The following is a 22,511-nucleotide window of genomic DNA, read 5'->3' as shown; positions in this document are numbered from 1 at the left end:
TGCAAATTATCAGCTGCTTTGAAGGAAGCACAGTCAAAATTACTTAACAGCAACTTAAGCCATAGATCCTTGGATCTGGTGAAAGGTTTTAGATCAAATCACTTTCGTTCGTGATGAATCTTTCATTGTGTTCTTGCTCTTGATGCTTTCTTCTCCCCTTTCTCAGCTCCTCTGGGCTATGTGTCCAACTTCAAGGTGACGTCCTACACCGGCACCTCTATAGATGTGGAATGGAGTCCCATCGTTGGAGCCACTGAGTATAAACTCTCCTGGTTCTCAGGTGATGTATTTTATCATATGTACGTCTACCTCAGTTCAACCAGGTCTGTTTTTATTTAATTGTTTTTGTAACAGAGCTGAATGCTTGCAGGTGACAGCAAACCCCAGTCCCATTACTTGGACCGCAGCGTCCTCTTCCACCGCATTGAAGACCTGAGCCCACAGTCGAGCTACACGGTCACCATCAACGCAGTATACGGCAACTCAGAAGGACCAGAAATCTCTTTATCTCAGTTCACAGGTACAGGACGGATGGACTTGAGGCCCCAGTTCATTTTAATTTATCTTGATTCATCTTAAGATCCAAATAGCTCCATGCAGCTGCGCACCCACTGTAATTAAATGGGAAGGGACAGCGAAGTTGTTCGCCATGTGCCATGAAACCTCGTGGTGTCTTTCGTTGACTGACACATCATGTACTTTGGTCTTCCCATTTTAACCACGGTCCCTGTTCCTGTCAGTTGTAGTATGTGTCACTGGCTCCGAGTCAGCAGGGCTGCTATCATTATATCACTGTCACTGTCAAAGTTAGTGTTAGCTCCAGATGTATTACTCTGTGAAATGATAGGGTGTGGAGATAAAGATAGACAGTGGGTTGGATCAGTTTGTCCTGATATGAAATTTGCAAAATAATTAAGCATTACGCATTAAGCAATAATTAGCATTCAGATTATATCACTTGTTTAAATGATCTTGTTTATTATTTCACAGCTGCACTCTCAGACTCAGAGACAATTCAGGCAGTGAGGGAGGTGAAGGTTGTGGACATTGGGGTAAATTCCTTCACCGTGTCCTGGAGGAAAACACCGGGGGTTTCTGGGTACAAAATCTCCTGGATCCCCTTTCTGGGTAAGGAATTACCATTTCAAAAATCCCTCTTTGGATTCTTGTGAAAGTTTCATCATTCCCATTAACGTACTCCATCCACTAGGGGGTGAGGAGAAGTCCCACGTGGTATCTGCTGCTTCCACCACCTTCACCATACCCAACCTGCGTGAGAGCTCAGCTTATAAGATCCAGGTGTCGTCAATGGTGGGCAACAGAGAGGGAAGTCCAGTCCTGGTCACAGCACGCACCCGTGAGTCCTGCCTGTCCTCACATTTGTTCTCAGAGGTCAGAGGTTTCAAAGAAATATTTACAAAAGTTTCTCTTCAAAGTATAGATGTGTCTTTAATATTTTAAAGTCTTCTTCTTCCTTGAAAACTAGCATTAGGTTGATACTGACCCCAGTCTTGGTATCAGTTTATACAGTTTTCACTTTGCTTAAGTAACCTTGAGCAGAGCGATCAAGAGGCTTTGCAAACATTGCAAAAGTTCCCATTTTAGTTTTAGAATTTAGTGCGAACATTTTCCTCCAATCATATCTCCACAGATGTGTTTTCTTCAGTGACAGGACCGATACTGAAGGTGATCGATTTTCACTCAGACGCAACACTTCCAAAATTAGAAATAGTTCCTTTGACTGTGATGTTATCAAATTCTTGTTGCCCTTTATTTGTTTGTTGGGTCACAGCAAGCTGCAGAGTCAATTTTGGTGTCACAGCAATCTCTGGACTCTTGTTATCTCCCGCAAAACTCCATGCGGGAATAACAAAGAGCACTGGTATCAGATCGGAAGTTGTTATCTGCACATATCACACTCGGTGTTGGGAGGCGAAAAGTTGGAAAAGTGCATCCTCCGTGTCCTTGTCTGTGTTTAAAAAAGTGAGATTGAAATGTTGCGGTACACTCGGCAAAAGTTTTATTTGCTTTTGCTCAGTCATGGTTTATATTTCGGTCTGTATTTCCAGTTCTGCAGCGTGTTGTATAATGTAGTACATTTATGAAGTATGGTCCTCAATGTGTTTGTTTTATTAATCATGGCAAGTTTTTTATTTTGTGTGCGTGTGTCTCAGTGGATCTTCCAAAAGTGGAAGGATTTGCTACGCTCAACACGACAGACAACAGCACCGTCCTGAACTGGACACGTGTTCCAGGTGTCTCTGGGTATCTTCTCTCCTGGAGGCACATCTCAGGTCAGAAAAGAAAAAAGTACTACGCTTAATTTAGCACCATGTGAACACCGATGCAGCCTTCTGTTAATTTCCAACTTCCGTTCACATACTGTGAAAATGATATTACATCCCCATAGGGAGCCCTGTCGTGAGAAACAAGTGGCATTGATATGGAAAATCGTATTTTATTTTAATAAATTTCAACTACAACACAGCTGTAAAATTAATAATTTGTTCCAAGCTCCCCCAGTGTTTGAAGAGGATATGTACAAATTACACAAATATATTGCAAAGTGTTTTGAGTGTTGACTTAATCACCCTTTTGTTTAACAGGGAACTATTTAATAGTGATGTTTGTTTTGTTTTGTTTTTTTCAGTTTAATATTCCAGGAAGTTTCAACAGCTTTTTTGTTTGTGTGTCATTTTACAGTGTTGGAGACTAAAACAGAGACCCTGGGCCCCGGCTTCAACTCCTATAAGATCAGGGACCTCCTGTATGGCAGAACATACATTTTCACCATCAGACCTTTGTACGGAGAAGTGGAGGGGCCCATAAGCACCGTGTATCAGAGAATATGTAAGTTGAACTGTTTGATCAGATATCAACAAATCTCTTTCTGGCTTAATGATTGAACACAGTCGATGTGCATTTAAGACACATCAAACTCTTTCTGCTTATATCCACATGATAATAAAAAGAGTATTAGTCATGCTCCTGCATTGTTCCCTTGCATGCTTCAAACTCACACATAGATAAATAAAACAATAAACAACTGGTGTTTACATTTAATATATTACTTACCATTTGTTTTTGCCAGTTTTGTGAAAACGTGTATAAGGCTACTGAGACTTCCTCTTTATATAATCTTAAGTATGTTGATTGGATGATGCAAAAGAAAATCTTTACCAGGTAAAAGGGCCAAAAAGCAAACATGAAACAGGGCAGTTGACATCCACTTCAGACAGCCCGAAAACAAGATTAAAGGGGAACTACTGTTTTTTACAACCTGGACCTTATTTCTGACATAAAATACGATCGTTTACTCACCCATATAACTTTGGAGTCCTTCGGAAGATATTTAGCTCCAGTGGAGTGCCGCATATATCCATAAAGTGGGAGTGAGTGGGGCACCGAAAACGCAGCCTCTAGATAACGCATTATCTGCCACGAAACTCTTTCATTTCACCAATATTTTGTTATAATATGCTAATGCTATTCCCTGTTGAGTCTGGAGTTACCTGTTATCTATTCGCGGACGTGCAGCGGTTTGTTGTTCTTTGGCCAGCTGTTCCTCTCTGGCTGCCCCTCATCCGTATACTCTGGCTCAAAACGGTAAGGACGTCCATCATAAACAAAGTCGTCGTCTACAACCTCAGAATCGGAAAAATAATCAGCCATGTTGCAAAAAACTAGCAACAGCAAATAACAGGTAAACAAGCCGACCGTCGCGGGTGTGCGCGGCGCTCAGAGATGACATCATCCAGGTCAGAAGTTGTAAGGTTGATCTACAGACCCAGATGATGATAACAGGTAACTCTGGACTCAAAGGGGAATAGCACTAGCATATTATAACAAAATATTGGTGAAATGAACGATTTTCGCGGCGGATAATGCGTTATTTAGAGGCTGTGTTTCGGTGCCCCAGTCACTCCCACTATATGGATATACTCGGATCTAAATATCTTCCGAAGGACTCCAAATGACACCAAAGTTATATGGGTGAGTAAACGAAATAAGGTCCAGGTTGTAAAAAATGGTAGTTTCCCTTTAAGCTGTACAAAGTCTTAGTTTAGGACCCACTACCTCAAGGACACAGCCTCCTACTGGATTCTGAATTTGATGTAAAGCCAATGAAAGGAATCTTATTCCTTGAGTTTAGATCGTCCAATCTGTACGTTAATTACTAGTTTGAAACCAGACTGTGGTGCACGCAACCAGATAAATCATGAGGTAGGATGATTTTTAAATCTCTTATGTTACGGTTCTGCACATCACAGTGGGACCGGATTTGCCCCCTGTGGCAGCCACTGTATCCCCCAATTCCCGGCGTGTCACGACCGGCTCCAAGACCGCCTCCCTCATCAACTCCACCATCGCTCAGCCAGCCGCCAGGGCCACCAGGCACCCCGATGCTGTACCACCAACTCAATCCTTAACAACCAAGAAACCTCCAGGTCAGCCAAGTGCAGCAGTCACCCCCCTTCGAGTAACCCCACTGAATACAGAAACGACGGCTCCACCACAACCGGGTACTTTACACATGTTTGACTGTATTTTTCTCTCTGTTTGTAGCTTGTAGTTGACGTATCTCTGTTCTCTTGCGTCAGTGTGTGGTAAGACCAAAGCAGACATAGTATTCTTAGTGGATGAGTCCTCCAGCATTGGCGCCAACAACTTCATCAAGATGAAAGACTTCATATTCCGAGTTGCCACTTACTTCCCTGTTATCGGTTCCCAGGGCACACAGGTTAGTTGCACTGCAGAAACTTTCCTTGTTCTATCTTGTTTTCTTTGCCTTTAGGTGTATACTTTCCTCACCTTGGCTGCAAGTTTGGACAATTACAAGTTGGACTCTTTTGCCGTGTTTTTAAATGATTATAGCTGCCTGCAAGCCGAACCTCCTGTGCAGACTCAGACCATTAGCAGTAATATACTGTGCTCTTCTTCCCCAAATGGGCAAAATCAGATTTGGCAGAAAGGAGGAACGAGGCCATACGCCTCGAGGCTTAGCTGGAGAGTCAATATATTTTTCTTGTGATCTTCATTTTGGTGAAAAGTTTCATCAGGCTCGGATTTTATCAGAAAAGCCAGTACGCTAATGCCGTGATGATGTGCATTTTCTCCATCAATCTCCCCTCAGTTAGCCGTGGTCCATTACAGCGACGAGCCTCGAATTGAATTCCGTCTAAGTGACTTCAAAGACAGAAACTCCATGCTCAGGGCTCTCCGAGCGCTGCGTTATGGAGGGGGCAACACTAAAACAGGTTAGTGACGCTCACATTTCAATGCGCTCAGTGCTTTGTCTCCGTTTGCCACCTGTCATGACAGAACAAGTAATTCCTGTAACACTATTTAGGGCCCGGCTGTGGGATTCACAGCCTCTAACAGCTGCTGTACAGTTGCAGAGAATACACAGTTTTGGGTCCTGCTACCATATAGCTGCACTCTCACAGTTGAAGTTATATTTAATCACATTTGTGTGGCATTTATAGCAGCTATTAAAAGTGTGAACCACCAGAGAGGAGGCCAATTTCCGGCTTGAAAGTCGTTTAGTTTAGATTCCTCCATTGGAAAAAAATAATAATTCTTGTTTATGGAAGGTGTCCCGTGCTTACACCCAGGATCTCATTACAGTGACTTTTAAACACCTTTAAATTCTCAATAATTGCTCTTGAAACCTTTCGTGTGTGCCCAGGAAAAGGCATCAGCTACGTTCTGCAGGAAATGTTCCAGGAGTCTATGGGGATGAGGCAGGATGTGGCCCACGTCCTGGTTCTGATCACAGATGGAAGAGCGCAGGATAACGTGGTGCCACCTTCCAGGATCGCCCGCGCATTGGGTCAGTTACACCTAAAATGATCAGAACAAGTATACAGCAGCTGAATGCTCTTAATGTTTTGTACTTGTCTCTCTGTAGGGGTCAGCGTCTTGGCAGTCGGCGTCTCTAATGCGGACATTGAGGAGCTGAATAAAATTGCAGCTCCCACCAGCTACAAGAATATCTTCTACTCGCCAACCTTTGACGACTTCCCTTCTATAGAGAGAGAATTTATCAATACCATCTGTAGCGAGGGGCTCCTGTCCGAGTTCAAACAACACGATGAGGTGAGAAAAAAAATCAAAGCGGAGCTGTTCTTTGTCTCATTATTTCCGTTTCCTTTTACACTGAGCTCCAGTTCATGAAGACGTGTTATAAAGACAGCATACATTTATGCATGACATTCAGGAAAATCTTTTATAACAACAGGCACAACAGGTTTCTTTGTAAATGTAACTAGTAAACGCACTTTGAACACACACAAAGGTTGCACCAAAAGGCTGCGTCACCATTCTTGACTTCACTTTGACGTCAGAGCAGCGGAGAACGTGACTGCAGCAACACTGCACAGGCTGCTCTGGCCCTATACTCTACAATACGTCTGGCGATGAGTTCATAATGCATTATCTTCTCATCATTATCAGTTTGCTCAGTTGGACACTCCGACTGAAGATCCAGAGGAGCTGCTGAAGCCTCAGGGTCCCTGCCCCTCCCAGTGTGCGAAGGTTGGTTAAAAAAAAAGGACAATCCTCCTTTCTTCTCCCAAGTCAGAATCATGAATTGTTCAGTATTGTATTGATCAGTAACTATTAATCATCTATTTTTTTCCAGGGCCAGAAAGGGGAGAAGGGAGATGGTTTTGGTCTTGGAGGTCTGGTACGTTTTATCTATCTACTTTATGGCACCTGTTAAATGATGAGCTATTATTTTCCATTAGAGCATTTACACATATATATATATTCACGGCCTCCTCGCTGCCCTTAAATTATATTTAATTCACTCATCATTAACTAAACCTTGCGAAAGTAACCGTAATTATTACTTCTTTGTGTAGAGGTTCAGGCAAAGCCCGGGACAGTACGATCCTTTCACGTCTTCCAAAGGAGAGAAAGGAGAGAAGGTGAGAAACAGCACACGTCACGTAATTATTTATTCTTAGTAAAAGCTTGTCCGTCCATTTTTGGGCCACAACTTGGACGACAAACACGTCATGGCACAGTTGTCATAGTAACGTGGATTGCATAAAAAAAATTAAAAGTTTAAACTTAAAGACACTTTAATGTAAAATCAAATCAGTCCAACTGGGATGAGCGTAATTGAGATGGATCACAGGTTTCAAGGAGTCAGATGGAAGGACGTGGATTGGGAATATGTGCCAAATTTCATCCAATAAATCCAGTGAATCAATGAAAACTCACCATAATGTCTTAATCTGACAGGGACCTTCTGGAACAGATGGTGTTCCTGGGTTGCCAGGACGACCAGGAAGAACTGGGCCCCCGGGTTCTGCTGGCCAGCGGGTAACTAAATTCAGAAAAATAAATAAATAAATAAATAAATAAAACTCACACGAACCTGATCTGAACCTGTAAATAATATTATTTGTTTGTATTTCCAGGGCGTTCCAGGCATTCCCGGTGACATGGTAAGATGAAAAAAAAGTTGTACACAGAGAGAAAGGGGTTATCTGTTTTGCATCACACATGCAAGCTGAAGATGGAGTTTCGAGATTAGATGTGAGACCAAAGGGTGGACGCAGAGATGTAGAGGAATGGTTTTAAGGACATGTGAAGTTGCCATGGCAGTGTATTTGCAGACCTAGGGTTAGGGATGATTTTGTTTGCATCAGCACCAAACTGAAGCCCAACATGAAATCCAGCCGGAGCAGAGACCTTCCAAATATGGGAAGCGGGGTGGAACACTTGAACATAGCTGATGTGTATACTAGCTAATGGACTAGGAGCATTTAATCCCTGTAGGATCTGTTTTTTATTGCCTTTTCTTCTACAACCCAATAAAAATAGCAAGTTGGACTCTTGCCTTTTCCAAACTTCTTGTCAGTCACTCCACTTCAGACATGTCAGTAAAGCCAGATATGTCCCCAAACATACACTACCTCTATACTTAATTGTGCAATTGTTTTTCAAAAGTACCGCGGGCACATTCATCCCAACGTGTGTTACGGAAGATATAATGACTTGTGGAAAAACAATTACTGATTCATTTCGCTTTTTGAACATTGGCTTGAGAGAAAATTGGAGGTGGACATGCTGTGACAAAACCATGCCCACTACTGGAATTTCTTATTGTTATTTCTGCACATCTATCAGAATAATTAATTGCTTCTTCATCTTATAATTGATCTTCAAATGTCTTTCCATGGCAGGGTCTTCCTGGACTCACTGGTCCAAAGGGACAGAGAGGAGAAAGAGTAAGTCTAACAGGATGTGAACACGTCACACGCCCGTCTACTGAACTTTTTAAGATTTGAATGCTACAAGAACAACAGCAAACGGCTCGTAATGATTTGTTGTGATCATTCTTATTGTGTCTTTCCATTCAGGGAGAGCCTGGATATGTTATAGCTGGGACAGATTCAAATTATGTGCCTGGACGGAAAGGAGAGCCTGGATCTTCAGTGCGTCCACAAAAAATATATATATATATTTTAAGGTTTTTCTAAAGTAAACTTCTGGGCAGCTGTGACATTACTGCCTGTGTGTTGTAGGGTCCACAGGGACCTCCTGGTGTACCGGGGGTCAATGGAGCTCCAGGCATTCCTGGCCAGCCAGGTCCTCCAGGGTCCCCAGGAATATCTGTCAAGGTAAAACATCTTAGTTACCATGTTATTTTATGTTTACAATACTCCTTCCCCCAGTAAGTAAGTTCCCATTTTGACATCTTCGACATAGTCCAACAGAGCTGCTTTTATTTTTTTAGGGAGATCCTGGAGAGCCGGGAGCAAAAGTAAGTCTGCCTTCTTGTCCTTTAAACATTTCCTTTGGTTTTTAAGGAATGAATTCCATGTAGTCCTGTAATACATTGCATCTTCTCGCATATCAGCCTAGTTTAAAACATGCATTGTTTCTTTTAATAAGTTTTGATAATACTTTTATACATTTTGAAAGGGTTTGCGTGGGAAGCCAGGCGCGAAAGGAGACAAAGGAGAAGCAGGAAAAGATGTAAGCACACAGTTGATATCATTGTTAGAAGATGCAAAAGACAGATGACGTGTTTTTGTCTCTTTGCTTGTTTTTCTCTCACACACTCGTTCTTCTCTAACTAAAGGGCATTGCAGGTTTGCCTGGTCCCATCGGCATCGATGGGGTACCAGGATTACCAGGTCAGAAAGGAGAGAAGGTAAAAGTGTTATTAATTACAACTTTTTGCAGTTGAGCTGTGCAAGAATGTCAAACTGATGAGCCTGATTATTTTGCAGGGTGAACAAGGAATTGGCATACAAGGTGTTCAAGGTCCTCGTGGACAGCCGGGAGAGAAGGTACATCACAGCACAGCAGCAGAACCAGGATCTGAGGCTGTGACTGTCTGCACTCTACTGATTGTTTCACATTTAAACTTTTATTTTCCAGGGAAACATTGGCTTAACAGGACCAGTTGGCCCGAAGGTACTAAAAGCTTCTTTTTAACATCAAGTGGAATATTTACTTCTTGCAGAACTTCTTGCACAATAATACTTTTATGCTTTTTTTTTTTTCTTTTAAGGGTGAACGTGGAGAGCAGGGCATCCAGGGAATCATCGGACCTCGGGTGTGCACATCATCATTCTCTCCTAGTTTAATAGCTAGCAATGGTTTCCTGCGTGTTTTACCCTTAAATGCAAATGAATTAATTCCACTAACCCCCTAATGAGATAAAAAAAAATCTAAACCTATTTAACTTAAGATGAACAATGTGTAAGAATCAGTGATGAAAGGATTCACAGCGAGTGATTTATTCTTACCTGCAGGGGAAAAAGGGATTCAAAGGGGAGCAAGGGGACAAGGTAAGTTCATCCCGCAATGAATTCTCTGCTAATTAAGCTGAAAGTATTCGCTTTACAATTTACGCGATAAAGTAAAAGCACCAGTTTAATTTAGCTAAGGCTAATTCCGCATGAATAAATATGTGTGTGCGTCCATGAATGCAATTTTCATTTTTCTTTTTTTCTTTTCAGGGTGATCAAGGAGAGATGGGACCAATGGGACCACAAGGACCCACAGTGAGTGAGGATTACGTCGTATAAAACGTGGCTTAACAATTTGTATTCACATTTTGGCTGCTTGGAGTTGTTTCACTCAAAATATAAAATGTTTTCCCGTACCTCATAAGTGTCCCACTACACAAGCATAATTAGAATTCCTTCTAATGACTTACCTTAGCAAATTAAAATCCACAACTTTCTAATCCAGTTTTGATCATTTATAAAGGCCTGAGGCAACTGTAATATGTTTGCTTGGGACCAATTGTGAAAACTGTGTGGAACAGCCAGCAATGCACTGATTAATAACTGTTGTGAAGTCTCCGAACAGACGTTTAAATTGACAAATGAACAAATGAGGAAGTTGTTTTTGTTCTGGGCTTCAAAGATGGGGCTCTGTCGGAGACGTTTACATCGGATTGTGAGCCAAATTCTCAAACCTCAGTGGTTATCTTTTGAAAATTAGCCATCTTTTTCCCCCCGCTTCAGTGATTTTTAATTTGAGGCTGCATTGGAAGACAGCACCACAGAAATGTTGTCATGGGATAAATCTTTCTGTCTTTTGTTTTACATTTTTTTCTTTTTTAATTTAAAAAGAATAGCTTTGAAGATAAACATGAATAAACGTCGGTTTTAATTTGCTGGGTACAAATTATAAATTAGCAGCTTACAGGAGAGAAACGGCGAGTTAAAACATATTTGCTTTGATTCTTGTAGGGACGGACGGGGTCGATAGGGTTAAAGGGCGATGAAGGACCTAGAGGAGTCCCTGGCGATCCTGCCAAGGGTGTAAGAAAACCTTTCATACTCACTCATTCGTACTTCATAAACACAAACACTTATTACTCAGCTCTCAGTCTTCTTTTTCCCATCACAACAGATAATTGGTCCAACTGGGAAAAAGGGCGCAAGGGTAAGTCACCAAAGTCATTAACTTTTGTTAATCCGAGCAAGTTTTTTCGATTTTCACAGATTTTCCTTTGACGTTCCCTGCAACACATCAGTGTTCTTGCGCAATCTATGACGAAACAAGGCAAAAATCTAATCTAAAGTTTGAAGAAATCATCCCAGAGGATAAACTATTGAATTGAGAGTTTGTTTAACTTGACTTAACCCACAGACAAGAAAAGAAATATAGAGATTCCCTTATGCCAAATCACCAAAACCCTCCGGCAGGGGGTTGAAAGTACGTCCATGAAGGCCATGTGACATCAGTTGTAGCCTGGATGGATTTTATTTCATCCTTGCAATTACATTTTTTATGTTTTTATCTCAAGATCAGTTAAGTTAATTGTTAGTTGTTATCTCACATGTGAAAGATAACAATAATGATTTAATTTATCCTGTTAGCTCGAGAAAACAAAACGAGCGATTCTCAAGATACCACAAGAAAACAGCTTGATAATTATCAAGACCTTGAAAATCAGTGTCCAATTCACTTGATCACACCTGAATTGAAAGGTGGACATAGCTTGTGGAACATAGATAAAATGGTGAGAGAATATATTTTAACCCGAACCACAACCTAATGACTTTCTCTGCAAACTTTTTCTAAACTGAAGTATGGTGCATAACAAAATGATTAAGCTTCTTATTAAGAGAAAATATTTTTTGTTCTTCTAAAGAATCGTTTTATAGATATCAATAAAGCAGTCTGCAGAGATCTCTCCTATTGTGGCTCAACTACAGTTAAGAAGTATGAGAAGTTGTCGAAGGAGAGAAGAGTGTTACTCGTTCCTTGGTTAGGTTTTGCCAATTAGTCTGAGGATTTAAAAGACTAAAACTTTAAATCACCTTGTTAAATTTCATCTCTACTTCCCATATTTATCTTGGCCCGCTTGAAACAAGTCGGCCTCAGAGAAGCAATTCTCCTCATGTTTTATTCCATGGAAACGCTGTTAATTAATTGTTCGGGGTATTCTTTCAGACTCAATCCTCTGGGTCTGCTTATCAAACACAATTAAGATTTTCTCTCATTAGTTTTTCACAGTTGGGTCTGAATGCTCCGTTGCATGGGACCCCTTTAATCTCAGTCCACGGGGTATCGTTTTAGAGTGAAGGGAGGTTCAGCCTGGTGACCAGACTCGTGTTGATTGATGTGTATGTGTTCGTGTGTCGTGTGGATGTTTTCTGTCTATCAGGGAGACATCGGCCCAGTTGGTGCCACGGGCCCTCAGGGAATAAAGGGAGAAAGAGGAGACAAAGGAGAAAAGGTTCATAGTCAGATTTACTTTCCACCATGTTGGTATTTGGCCCCTTTAAAGTCGTTAACTATATTTAATTTTGCTGTACTGGAATGGTTTGTTTTTGATGTTTACAGGGCAGCCCTGGTTTTGGGATTCCAGGACAGCAGGGACCAAAGGGAGAAAATGGCGAGAGGGTGAGATGTTAACACCTTACCACTGTTGTCATCCTGTAATAACAGCTGATGATTGCCGTCATCAACAATGACATAAGCATAGACATAATGTTTTTATCATCCTTAGGGAAATGTTGGTTTGTCTGGAAAGCCAGGACCAAAGGTAAGCGAAAACCCATGACTTACTCTCCTTATTAATATTTTTATTTTCACAATGTGCTGTTCGAAAGCGATGCAAAGGAGGTGGTGGTGAGGAAACCACAGAGAATCATCACCTGACCTTTTCTGATATGGTTCATTCTCACTGCCTTCGACGGTCTATTCTGTACAGACAGACAGGTTAACAACACACTGTGTTTATATAGAAGCCAAAGGTAGTGTTTGGAAATCTCAGAACAAAACGCATCCAGATGCAGCTGGATAAGCCCACAACTAATGTGACATGTCCACCCCAACAACTTGTGCAGTGATCAAATCAAACCCATCCCATATTGCGTCCGAGCTGGTGACTCACCCATGCACAGGCGAGGTCAGGTCTCAGATTTGTTGGTTTCCCGAAATAAGACGGTGGATGTAAGCATTACTACTATAGGTAAGCTTTCACTGAACCTTTTAAGGTCCTAAATCAGAGTTATTCTCTTTGTTCAGGGGCAAGACGGCTCTAAAGGTGACAAAGGGAATATTGGTTTACCTGGCAATCCTGGAGATCCAGGATTAAGAGGTAAAGATGTAAGTAAATCCTGAGTGGTTGTCACTGCAATGATAAAAAAATATGTCTGCACAATTCAGATTTATTTTCTTTCAAGCATTAATTTAGAAATCAAGGGAAAGTATTGATTGAAACATGTCTACAATATTAATCTCAGGAAAAAGTTCTTCTTGTTCCATTTTCTTCACATATAAATGGTGTGTGTTAGCTCAGATGTCTATATATTTATGACAACACCTGTTGTTAACTGTGTGTGCAGGGAGCCCCTGGAACTAAAGGAGACCAAGGAATTAAGGTAAAGTTGATTCCTTTGGATGTATCTGCATTTAACCTTTTAAGACGTTGTCCAAGAGATTAGCTGTTTTAAGCTGGTACTGCATCAGGTCTACGTACAAGGTATGACATAGCCTCACGTGCAAATGGCCTGCTAATCCCCAGAAATGTAACTATGCGTGACAGCCATGCAGACTGCCACAATTGGTCCAAATTGCATTTAACCTTGTCCACCCCTCTGGTGTCTTTTCCCCTTTCCGTGTTGGAGTAATTTCAGTAACTGATGTTCCAAATTTATTTGCTCCAACTCCAACATGAGCTCCTCGCTTCCAACGTTTGAAGCACACAGATTTACATAGATAGAAATCACATAGCTAACTAGCGTGTTAGCGATATAATTACAGAACAATGGCGACCAGCGCACAACTATATAACTTACAATGGTGTAGGGCCACCGGTGTAGATCACTTGTAGAGGTAAAAATCCAACCTTTAGTTATGATTTTAAATCCTGACACTCAAGTTCATCATCAAATTTTTACTTTTAAATAATTTTTTATCTTTCACAGGGTGATCAGGGACCGACTGGAGAGCCTGGTGACAGAGGAATCAGGGTATTTCTTTCAACAGGCATACAATTTAAATAAGAACACAAACTTAAACTTTTACAAAGCATGTATTAAGAAGAGACTTGAAGACTTGTAGATTTGTATGTGCAATAGGTAAAGCGTTTTGGGTTTCTGGTAGTAAAAAGTTAGATAAAAATGCTTTCCTGGTGAATTTCAAACAAACGGCAAAACATCAGTGGTAGGTTTGCATCTGTAAATGTCAAGTTGTAGAAATTATTTACCCAGACAGTTTCATGATTGTTGTTGATCAGGGTCCACTGGGGTTGCCAGGGCGACCAGGAGACCCTGGAGATAAAGGCGACAATGGAAAACCTGGCCTGGCTGTAAGTTCATGAGAAATTAAATCAACCTAAATGAGAATAAATACACTCCACCCTACTGAAGGGAATGTAACCATAAATGGTAAATTAGCTTCATATGCTTCCACTTTCTATCTTTTCTTTTTTTTGAAGGGCACTGATGGAAACAAAGGTGACAAAGGAGAGCCGGTACGTGTTTGTCTTCCTGACGATCATTGTTTTTCCTGGTCTACCACCTTCTGATCATTCTTGCGTATCATTCAAATCTCCACCACCTGCTTATCCTCCTGTGTCTCCGCGATTTCTGTTTTTGATAAGTTGAGTCATTAACTTTGGCTTTTTGTGTGCACGCCACCCTTCAGTGCCCCTCTGCTGTTTTTGCTCGGTGTTGCAAACATGGATTGTGTTCAGCGGTGTGACATTTTTAGATTTTAACTGTGTTGCGTTCGTCTCCCTTCGATCACGCTGGCATTGACGCAAAGGGAAAACCTGGACCTCCGGGAACACAAGTAAACAAATCTCTATTATCATTTTTGACAACTTATCATCAGTTCAGCCATGTTTGACAGAAGCTTTTGTTGAAATAAAGCTCATAAAGAAAGAATGACTATTTTTCCCATAAGACCGTGTGTCTGTGCCCAGTCAGCTGAAACGCTTTGTTGGTTGGTAGATTAACTTTTGATTTGTCATTCTGTCCTGCCAGATTGTTGGAGAGAACAACGTACTGACCAGAGTGATTAAGGTAACTTGAAGAGTAACACGCAACATCCTTTAATGCATTCATTTTTTTTTTTTTTATGTGAGAACTGAAAATCTGTTCTTGCCTGTTCTTTCCTTAACTTTCCTTTGCAAAATGTTCCTACAGGGTGAGCCTGGAGAGCCTGGTCAGCCTGGTTTGAGAGGAGAAACAGGTCTACCTGGATTAAGAGTGAGTATCCTATCGGTTGCATTACATTTCACCAATAATCCTGCATCTTTAGAAATAAACTGATGATGTCTATCATGACTGTAGTGAAGTGCAATCACAAACAATATCACAAATAATATGACAAATATATTAAAGGTAATAAACATGGGAAAGCAGTTATAATCATTTAAGTGTTAGTAGGCTTGTGACATACTCTGCGAAAAGCAAGAAATTTGTTCTCGCTCTTAGGGCTGCCAGAACAAGACAAAAAAAGTTTGTTTAAGTCAAGTAATTTATACTTTCGAGATGCTCACGTGCCGAACTGCGGGGAAGTCCTCATAGGGCCCTCCCACTCCAGCATAGTCACACTCGCTAAGCATTGTGGGAGATGCGGGAGACGGACGACGAGAGGCACTTTTCTTATTTTTTACGGGTGTCGACCAGTCGTTTTGACGACCGTGTCCGTCGGATCACAACGTTCATTCTGCATGCTCCCACACACAGAATGCCCATCTCCACCCAGGAGAGATTAGCGTTGACATTGCGAATATTAGCATCTGGGAGCTCGTTAACGCTAGCCGCTAGCATTTCTGCGTTTCCGCATTAACCACGCCCACCTAGTAACCCGACACCACGCAAAAAGAAGTTCTGCCCGGTTGATGTGTCAAGAACAAGATGCGAGAACTCCCTAAAGGTGCAAGAATAAGCTTCTCGCTTACATGCGCCACGAGAAGTTTCTATTTATTGCTACTTGAATCAGTTAGTGGGACTTTGACGAATAAAACAACACATTTTAAAATGCTGCAGTTATTTTCTTTTACATTTAGCCTGAACCTGCAGATTTATCAATAATTAAACTGTTAATTGATCACTTTCTAAGTAGAATCATCTCAATATTTGAATGTTTCCAGGGTCCAGAGGGCAAACCAGGATTACCAGGACCATCTCTGGTACGTGCATACATTATTATTTAAATGACATTTTCTGTTGGTATTTGCAAATCTTAACAATAAATAATAATAATATAAAAGAAAACATGTTTAAATATGTATCTACTGTGCAGAGTGGTTCAGGAAGAGATGGCGCTGATGGAAAACCAGGAGTGAAGGTTATTCAAACACTCAGACAATATAAACTATGTGTTACTGATTATTAAGATAGCATTAAAATGCCAATGTAAGTTACATTGTGTGTAAACGTACTCACAAATTGTATTTTGATAACTGTAGGGTGAACAGGGGCAAAAAGGAGAGCCTGGTCCGGTGAGTGTGTGAAACTATTTCTCCTCTGAACTTGATCTAATAATAAATAACTGTAGATCTTAATTGCTTCCTTATATACTTTGGATGGTATGACCATAAAATGATGTACGTTCTACCTAACCCTTTAAATAAAACTTTGAGAAATTGTAAGAGACAGTGATGATTTGTTTTGACTGGCGCCACCGTGTAGAATTAGTCTTACTTTAACTGATGGTCTCTATGGAAACCGTGGAGAAATAATTGGATTCAATTAAAAAAAAAAAAAAATCTATGAAAGGAAAATCAAAGATGCTGTCATGATTTTGAATCTTTATTTAGGCATTTCAGCTCCAGCCTTTTGTTTGGCTTTTGTTTTCTTTGCACACAGCGCTTTAGATGTTTGACGTCAAGTCAGAATGACAAGTAAACTTGAAGATGAAGTTTAAAAAGAAAGAAGGAAGCTGTGTGTAGATAAACACAGATGTCTCAAGGTTGAACAGATTTATTAAGAGTTTCTTGGTTTATAACTAAGTTTAGAAATAAAAGATGTGCTTCTTTATGAATGTGTCTGTGAGCAGAGAGGAGAAAAAGGAGAGCAAGGCCGGATTGGGATCGCTGGGATGCCTGGTTTACCGGGAACTCCGGTGAGTATCAGTCACGGTGCCTCTGCTCGAATCATCACCATCCATCCTTTATGGGATTTTAATGGGTGGGAATCTATGTTCAAGCCAAAAAAAAATCCCAAAATGTGTTGTGTATAATCAGCATAAGCCACTATAATGATCAATCTCATAAATATCTGCAGAGATCGGGTTTGTTGATGGTTTGTTGATGTTCCTCTTCTCCGCAGGGAAAACCTGGCATCGACGGGAAGAGGGGCCTGCCAGGAAAAGATGTGAGGACCGTTTTCATTTGACAGTTACACCACTGTGCTGTGTGAGCTTAAAGTCTACATTATTTGAATCATTTTTAAATTAACATAGGTTTTGTTTTCGCAGGGAGAAGGAGGACTCAAAGGAGATGACGGCAAAAAGGTCCTTAAAAGTTACTGCACCCAACGCAACCTGCAAATTCTTTAAACACACATGCGTTAACTTTTCTCTTGATTTTAGGGGGACAAAGGAGATGCAGGTGCAAATGTAAGTGCTTTCAGGATTTAAAATATAAAGCCTTTGCAACAGAACTCGACAGAAGTTGAAAACTGAGTGTTGCTGTTCTTGTCTCAGGGTAAAGATGGCGGTAAAGGAGAACCAGGACCTCCAGGTTTGCCTGGCAGACAAGTGCTTGTCACTTCTGAGGTAAAATATAAACACCAGCGTCTATTATTTCAAATATGTAACAGTAGATTGGGGACATCAAATGACTAGTTTTTACGTCCAATCTGTTCTCAGGGCGCAACCATTGACGACATCCGACAAGCATTTCCGATCCCGATGGGTCCTCCTGGAGCAACTGTGAGTTTCTTTCTTATACACAACACGTTCCTGCATATTTATTTTTAAAAAAGAGCCACATAATTTCAGCTGTTGCATGGTGTAATTCATGTGTAGCCTGCATGGCGTCATCACTCAGCGATGACTTTTGTGCTTTCGTTGTGGGTTGAAATGACCCGTCATCTGCGAGCAGATATGGCGGGCTTGATGTCATGCATTGCAGATGCATGTTCAAATGTCTTGCTCCTCTGTCTCTGTGTGTTTAGGGATCTCCGGGAATGAAGGTAAGATGGTGTTTATATTGAAGCTGAAAATAAGCTGAAACGTAAGTATGTGCTGGGGGCTCATTTGTCTTTCTTTTTTTTTGCAGGGTGATAAAGGAGAAACAGGCCTGAAAGGAGAGAAGGTAGAGCTGATCAGAGTTGTACCTAAAAAAAAACACGGAAATGGAAATTACATTATTTTCACTGCATTTACTTTCATGTTTGTGCAGGGCGACGCTGGAGCTCCTGGAAAGTCTCTTGCGATGAAGGTTGAATAGCAATATAATAATTCTTCCTTCGGGATACATTCTCATTTTACATTATTAAGCCTCTGAACAACATATTTTTCCTCCACTTCAGGACATCGAAGTGATGTTTGAAGCCTATGGCATAAGGGTGAGCTCGGAGCATGTGTACAGTTTGATGTTGACAGAAGTAGACGTAGTATAGCAGTAGTTTTACTCTCTAAATAAAACATATTTCTTTTCTCAGCTGCCTTTGCTGAAGGCTTTGATTGACCGGTTGCTGCAGGATGGGATAGAGGAGCTGCTTCATGTGCTCAGCAAGTCCAAGAAAACAAAAGAAAACACTCACACCTCCAACGTCATCACGGAGTACACAGTATGTGAATAATTATTCCCCCAGCTACCTTAAAACACAAATCATGCATATTCTGCATACAAATGACCTGTCAGAATTAAGGCCTTTCACTTTAATCATGAGTCTTTTCTATGTCTGTGGAATTAAGCTAATACTTCTTGTATGTTCACTTTGTCTCTTCAGAGTTCAGTTAAATTTGACCTCACTAGCCAGCCCCTGTCCGAGATAGACACCATCGAGGACTCTGACTTAGATGGCCAGCTTCCTCTGTCTTTGACAGACGTAAGTAATCTCAACCCTCATCTTTAAGTCTCATCTTACCTAAAAGAAGAAGAAATAAATCCATGTAGACATCTGTACCGTGGACATGTACAATTTTCTCACTCTTCTCCTGAGCTCTCTTCAGAACGGCTCAGTGTGGGTGTAAATTGCTTGTAAAGATTTGTATTCTTTCAAAAGAAAAGGTGCTGCCGGAGAATACATCAATAAGCCACAACATTAAAACTACTGAAAGGAGAAGTGAATAACATTGAGCCTGTGTCATCTTGTGACAATACAATGTTCTGCTGGAAAACTTTTGGACCTGGCATTAGTGTGGATTTTACTTAGACATATGTAGCACCCACCTAGACCAGACCATGCACCCCCACCCCATAGTAATGACAGCAGCCATCCCCAGCAGGATGCAGCCTGACACAGGCACACACACAAAAACGGTTTAGGAACAACTAAAAAAAAAAACATGACAAGGTGTTGACCTGGCCTCCGAATTCACTAGATCCCAAACTGATCCAAGTATCTGTGGGATGATCCACAGAGGAACCTCCCCTCAACCCATAGGACCCAAAGGTCCCCACTAAAAACATTTTGTTGCCAGACACCACAGGACACCCTCAGAAGGACCATGTCCATTCTCTGATGAGTCACAATTGTTTTGGAGGCACAATCGAGACATACACAATATTAGGAAGGTGGTCATAATGTTATGCCTGATCGATTTATATTATATGTTATACAAAACAAAGAACATGGTTTAAAAGAAAAATGAATGGATGACAAATATGGTGTCAGTATTCACCTTAGGCCGCCACTGTCATGATCTTATACCAAACGAACCTATGTGTGACACCCCCAGATTCTTGCATATCTATAAGACAGATTTTCTTTTACATCATTTTATTAATTTTATTTAATTTTTATTTTGTTTAAAGTGTCAAAATAGCTGTTATAGAAAATATACCGTAAGCTGGACTCTTGTTGTTTTGAGTATTTCTAATCTCCTTGCAGCATTGAGACAGATGTAGTGTAAAGTACCTACTTTAATTACATCCCCACTTCATGTAATGTCTCTTCTCTCATCCTGTCTGCGTGGAAAATCTCTCATTTAGATTTTCACCTTCTGTGCAATACCGCCACTTATATTCTCTTAGCTCAGAGAGACGCCTTTTTGATTTAAAACTGCCCATTTTCTCATTCCTAATTCAGTCTTTTGATGTGAAGGCCTCTTCAAATGACACTGCGGAGGGCCCTACCTTATGGACCATCAACACGCTGAATGCAGAGCAGGAACTCAACTCAACTCAGAGCACCTTACAGGGATCCAGAGAGAAGGAGACGGTGGACAGTGACAGTGAGGAAGTGTCTTCACTCAGAATTAATCTGACTGCAGTCAATTCTACTTTCAATTATACAACGACCAAGGAGGTAGGGATATTAGAAAACAGGCATTTTTAATAACATAACCGCTCCTTGTTTACGCTAAAATTCTGATTTAAAGGGGAACTACTGTTTTTTACCACCTGGACCTTATTCTGGCATAAAACACAATCGTTTACTCACCCATATAACCTTGGTGTTATTTAGTGTCATTCATCAGATATTTAGATCCGCGTATATCCATATAGTGGGAGTGACTGGGGCACCGAAACGCAGCCTCTAAATAACGCATTATCTGCCGCAAAACTCGTTAATTTTACCAATATTTTGTTATGATACTCCGGGGAATAGCACTAGCGTATCATAACAAAATATTAGTTTCGTGGCAGATAATGCGTTATTTAGAGGCTGCGTTTTGGTGCCCCAGTCACTCCCACTATATGGACATACTCAGATCTAAATATCATCCGAACGACTCCAAATGACACCAATGTTATATGTTTGAGTAAACGATCGTATTTTATGCCAGAAATAAGGTCCAGGTTACAAAAAACAAAAATTCCCCTTTAATGCATTTCAGTGTAGTGATTTCAAATATGTTTTCTCTTTATTTCTTGTAGTGTACCTCCCCTCCTTATTATTAAATATACAGAAATATAATTTAATCAGTTATCCTTAAAACACAAAATAATAATATCTTAACATATTCTAACCTGTGGCCAGCTTTCACATGATAATACATAAAATAACCTGACATAACAATCCATCGGACGCAGTTCTTCTTCTGCTGTTTCTAAAATGTGAACATTTCAAATTGTGTGTGTCAGACGGTTTCAGGGTTTCCTAAAACTGTGATGGAGACCGTTCTCCTCACTCAGGAAGACTCGCTGAAGAAGAATGCAGGACCAAAGAAGAAGAACAGGGAACGTGGGAAAGTAAAGCTACCATGGCTGTCTTATCTATAAATATATACTAGTCTTAGATTGGACATTAAAACATATAATAATACTTCAGTTTACAAGTAAATGTGAGTTATTGAAGGACCACACTGGTGTTTTTTATGTTTTAGTCGTAAAACTGCTATGAAAATCAGCTTATAGACTTATAGATTTGAATCTTGACACTTTGTGGCCCCCACTGTTTGGTTTTTAAATAGGGTATAGTAATACAAGTTTGGTGCTTCGGTAAGCATTCAGGAGTTGGGACTCTAATGAGCTATCGTGTCATAAAATCCATAAGATAAACAATAAAGAAACTTTAACATTGCAGTAGTGCAGGCGTGATGAAACCTTTACTGAGTCTTGCTATAAAAAGTCTGCTGCTTGCAGTATCTTCCAGGTTCTTGCATTTTAACCCCTCCCAGTCAGGAGAGCCTAGAGCAGCAAAGCAGGCCGTGTCTGGTATAAAAACCATTTCAGCTGTGGTGCAGTTCACTGAGGGGTCCGTGTACTACTACTATGGCTAAAATGGATGTAGCATTTGTTCTGGTTCATTTCATTTGCATAAAATTTGGTCGAGTTGCAGCTGAGATCTTTTGCAATCGGGTTCAAGTGCATCGGTGCCAGGTAGTCTTTGCCATAAAGCTGCTGGGTGCAAGTGAAAACAACATTTGGAGCTTTTCAGATTTCACTCCTGCCTTGTTATTGTTGGCAACATTGCGAGTGTCTTCTCATCCGTGGAGTTGTTTTGGCCTCAAAATATTTGCAGGTGCTACCGACTAAATTTGAGGATGTTTTTTCTTCAGGCCTAGGGCATAAAAAAAACAAACATTAAAGACATCTTTACTTTGATGGATGAGCCACAGAATATCTGCAAGCTGATTTTCATGTTTGGGTTACCCTTTATCTATTGAAGCCTTTTGAACAATTTAATTCACAAAATCAAGGCACAGATACAACAGACGTTTTTCACAGCCAACATTTTAACTTTTTTGTCGCAGTAAGGAAAACGCAGGTGTATTAATGACGGCTGACGGGACACTCAGTGGAGCAAAGCCACCATTAATACACCTGTTCTTCCTCTACTGCGACACGTAAAAAGGTCTTTGCTGTCTGCAAAAGACATTAACGTGGGTAATGTCTCCAAAAATAGTCATCACTAATTTATATAACAAATGTGCTGAAGCATGCCAAA

The 22,511-nt window shown here is 40.7% G+C and overlaps 1 protein-coding gene across 1 annotated transcript in view; it reads left to right on the top strand.

Moving 5' to 3' along the window:
• Nucleotides 1-22,511, top strand: part of col7a1l (collagen type VII alpha 1-like) — a 60,843-nt gene that overhangs the window by 15,514 nt on the left and 22,818 nt on the right. Inside the window, exons 15-71 of the mRNA XM_084575318.1 lie at nucleotides 167-280; nucleotides 371-520; nucleotides 991-1,128; nucleotides 1,211-1,357; nucleotides 2,175-2,294; nucleotides 2,704-2,850; nucleotides 4,272-4,523; nucleotides 4,602-4,741; nucleotides 5,135-5,258; nucleotides 5,690-5,833; nucleotides 5,912-6,099; nucleotides 6,457-6,537; nucleotides 6,644-6,688; nucleotides 6,867-6,932; nucleotides 7,252-7,332; nucleotides 7,431-7,457; nucleotides 8,199-8,243; nucleotides 8,376-8,450; nucleotides 8,541-8,636; nucleotides 8,753-8,779; nucleotides 8,941-8,994; nucleotides 9,101-9,172; nucleotides 9,252-9,311; nucleotides 9,403-9,438; nucleotides 9,536-9,580; nucleotides 9,780-9,815; nucleotides 9,987-10,031; nucleotides 10,728-10,799; nucleotides 10,891-10,923; nucleotides 12,152-12,223; nucleotides 12,331-12,390; nucleotides 12,497-12,532; nucleotides 13,018-13,098; nucleotides 13,338-13,373; nucleotides 13,920-13,964; nucleotides 14,231-14,302; nucleotides 14,432-14,467; nucleotides 14,761-14,787; nucleotides 14,982-15,020; nucleotides 15,144-15,206; nucleotides 16,097-16,135; nucleotides 16,249-16,293; nucleotides 16,415-16,447; nucleotides 17,005-17,070; nucleotides 17,277-17,321; nucleotides 17,425-17,460; nucleotides 17,539-17,565; nucleotides 17,653-17,724; nucleotides 17,818-17,880; nucleotides 18,126-18,143; nucleotides 18,230-18,265; nucleotides 18,353-18,391; nucleotides 18,483-18,518; nucleotides 18,615-18,743; nucleotides 18,906-19,004; nucleotides 20,223-20,426; nucleotides 21,206-21,313. Of these exons, the coding sequence (XP_084431444.1) occupies nucleotides 167-280; nucleotides 371-520; nucleotides 991-1,128; nucleotides 1,211-1,357; nucleotides 2,175-2,294; nucleotides 2,704-2,850; nucleotides 4,272-4,523; nucleotides 4,602-4,741; nucleotides 5,135-5,258; nucleotides 5,690-5,833; nucleotides 5,912-6,099; nucleotides 6,457-6,537; nucleotides 6,644-6,688; nucleotides 6,867-6,932; nucleotides 7,252-7,332; nucleotides 7,431-7,457; nucleotides 8,199-8,243; nucleotides 8,376-8,450; nucleotides 8,541-8,636; nucleotides 8,753-8,779; nucleotides 8,941-8,994; nucleotides 9,101-9,172; nucleotides 9,252-9,311; nucleotides 9,403-9,438; nucleotides 9,536-9,580; nucleotides 9,780-9,815; nucleotides 9,987-10,031; nucleotides 10,728-10,799; nucleotides 10,891-10,923; nucleotides 12,152-12,223; nucleotides 12,331-12,390; nucleotides 12,497-12,532; nucleotides 13,018-13,098; nucleotides 13,338-13,373; nucleotides 13,920-13,964; nucleotides 14,231-14,302; nucleotides 14,432-14,467; nucleotides 14,761-14,787; nucleotides 14,982-15,020; nucleotides 15,144-15,206; nucleotides 16,097-16,135; nucleotides 16,249-16,293; nucleotides 16,415-16,447; nucleotides 17,005-17,070; nucleotides 17,277-17,321; nucleotides 17,425-17,460; nucleotides 17,539-17,565; nucleotides 17,653-17,724; nucleotides 17,818-17,880; nucleotides 18,126-18,143; nucleotides 18,230-18,265; nucleotides 18,353-18,391; nucleotides 18,483-18,518; nucleotides 18,615-18,743; nucleotides 18,906-19,004; nucleotides 20,223-20,426; nucleotides 21,206-21,313 (4,322 nt within the window). The remainder of the gene's footprint in view (nucleotides 1-166; nucleotides 281-370; nucleotides 521-990; nucleotides 1,129-1,210; nucleotides 1,358-2,174; nucleotides 2,295-2,703; nucleotides 2,851-4,271; nucleotides 4,524-4,601; nucleotides 4,742-5,134; nucleotides 5,259-5,689; nucleotides 5,834-5,911; nucleotides 6,100-6,456; nucleotides 6,538-6,643; nucleotides 6,689-6,866; nucleotides 6,933-7,251; nucleotides 7,333-7,430; nucleotides 7,458-8,198; nucleotides 8,244-8,375; nucleotides 8,451-8,540; nucleotides 8,637-8,752; nucleotides 8,780-8,940; nucleotides 8,995-9,100; nucleotides 9,173-9,251; nucleotides 9,312-9,402; nucleotides 9,439-9,535; nucleotides 9,581-9,779; nucleotides 9,816-9,986; nucleotides 10,032-10,727; nucleotides 10,800-10,890; nucleotides 10,924-12,151; nucleotides 12,224-12,330; nucleotides 12,391-12,496; nucleotides 12,533-13,017; nucleotides 13,099-13,337; nucleotides 13,374-13,919; nucleotides 13,965-14,230; nucleotides 14,303-14,431; nucleotides 14,468-14,760; nucleotides 14,788-14,981; nucleotides 15,021-15,143; nucleotides 15,207-16,096; nucleotides 16,136-16,248; nucleotides 16,294-16,414; nucleotides 16,448-17,004; nucleotides 17,071-17,276; nucleotides 17,322-17,424; nucleotides 17,461-17,538; nucleotides 17,566-17,652; nucleotides 17,725-17,817; nucleotides 17,881-18,125; nucleotides 18,144-18,229; nucleotides 18,266-18,352; nucleotides 18,392-18,482; nucleotides 18,519-18,614; nucleotides 18,744-18,905; nucleotides 19,005-20,222; nucleotides 20,427-21,205; nucleotides 21,314-22,511) is intronic.

This window comes from Chelon labrosus, assembly GCF_963514085.1.
Source record: "Chelon labrosus genome assembly, contig: SCAFFOLD_79, whole genome shotgun sequence".
NCBI classification, from domain to species: domain Eukaryota; kingdom Metazoa; phylum Chordata; class Actinopteri; order Mugiliformes; family Mugilidae; genus Chelon; species Chelon labrosus.
This window is presented reverse-complemented; position numbering and strand designations above follow the sequence as displayed.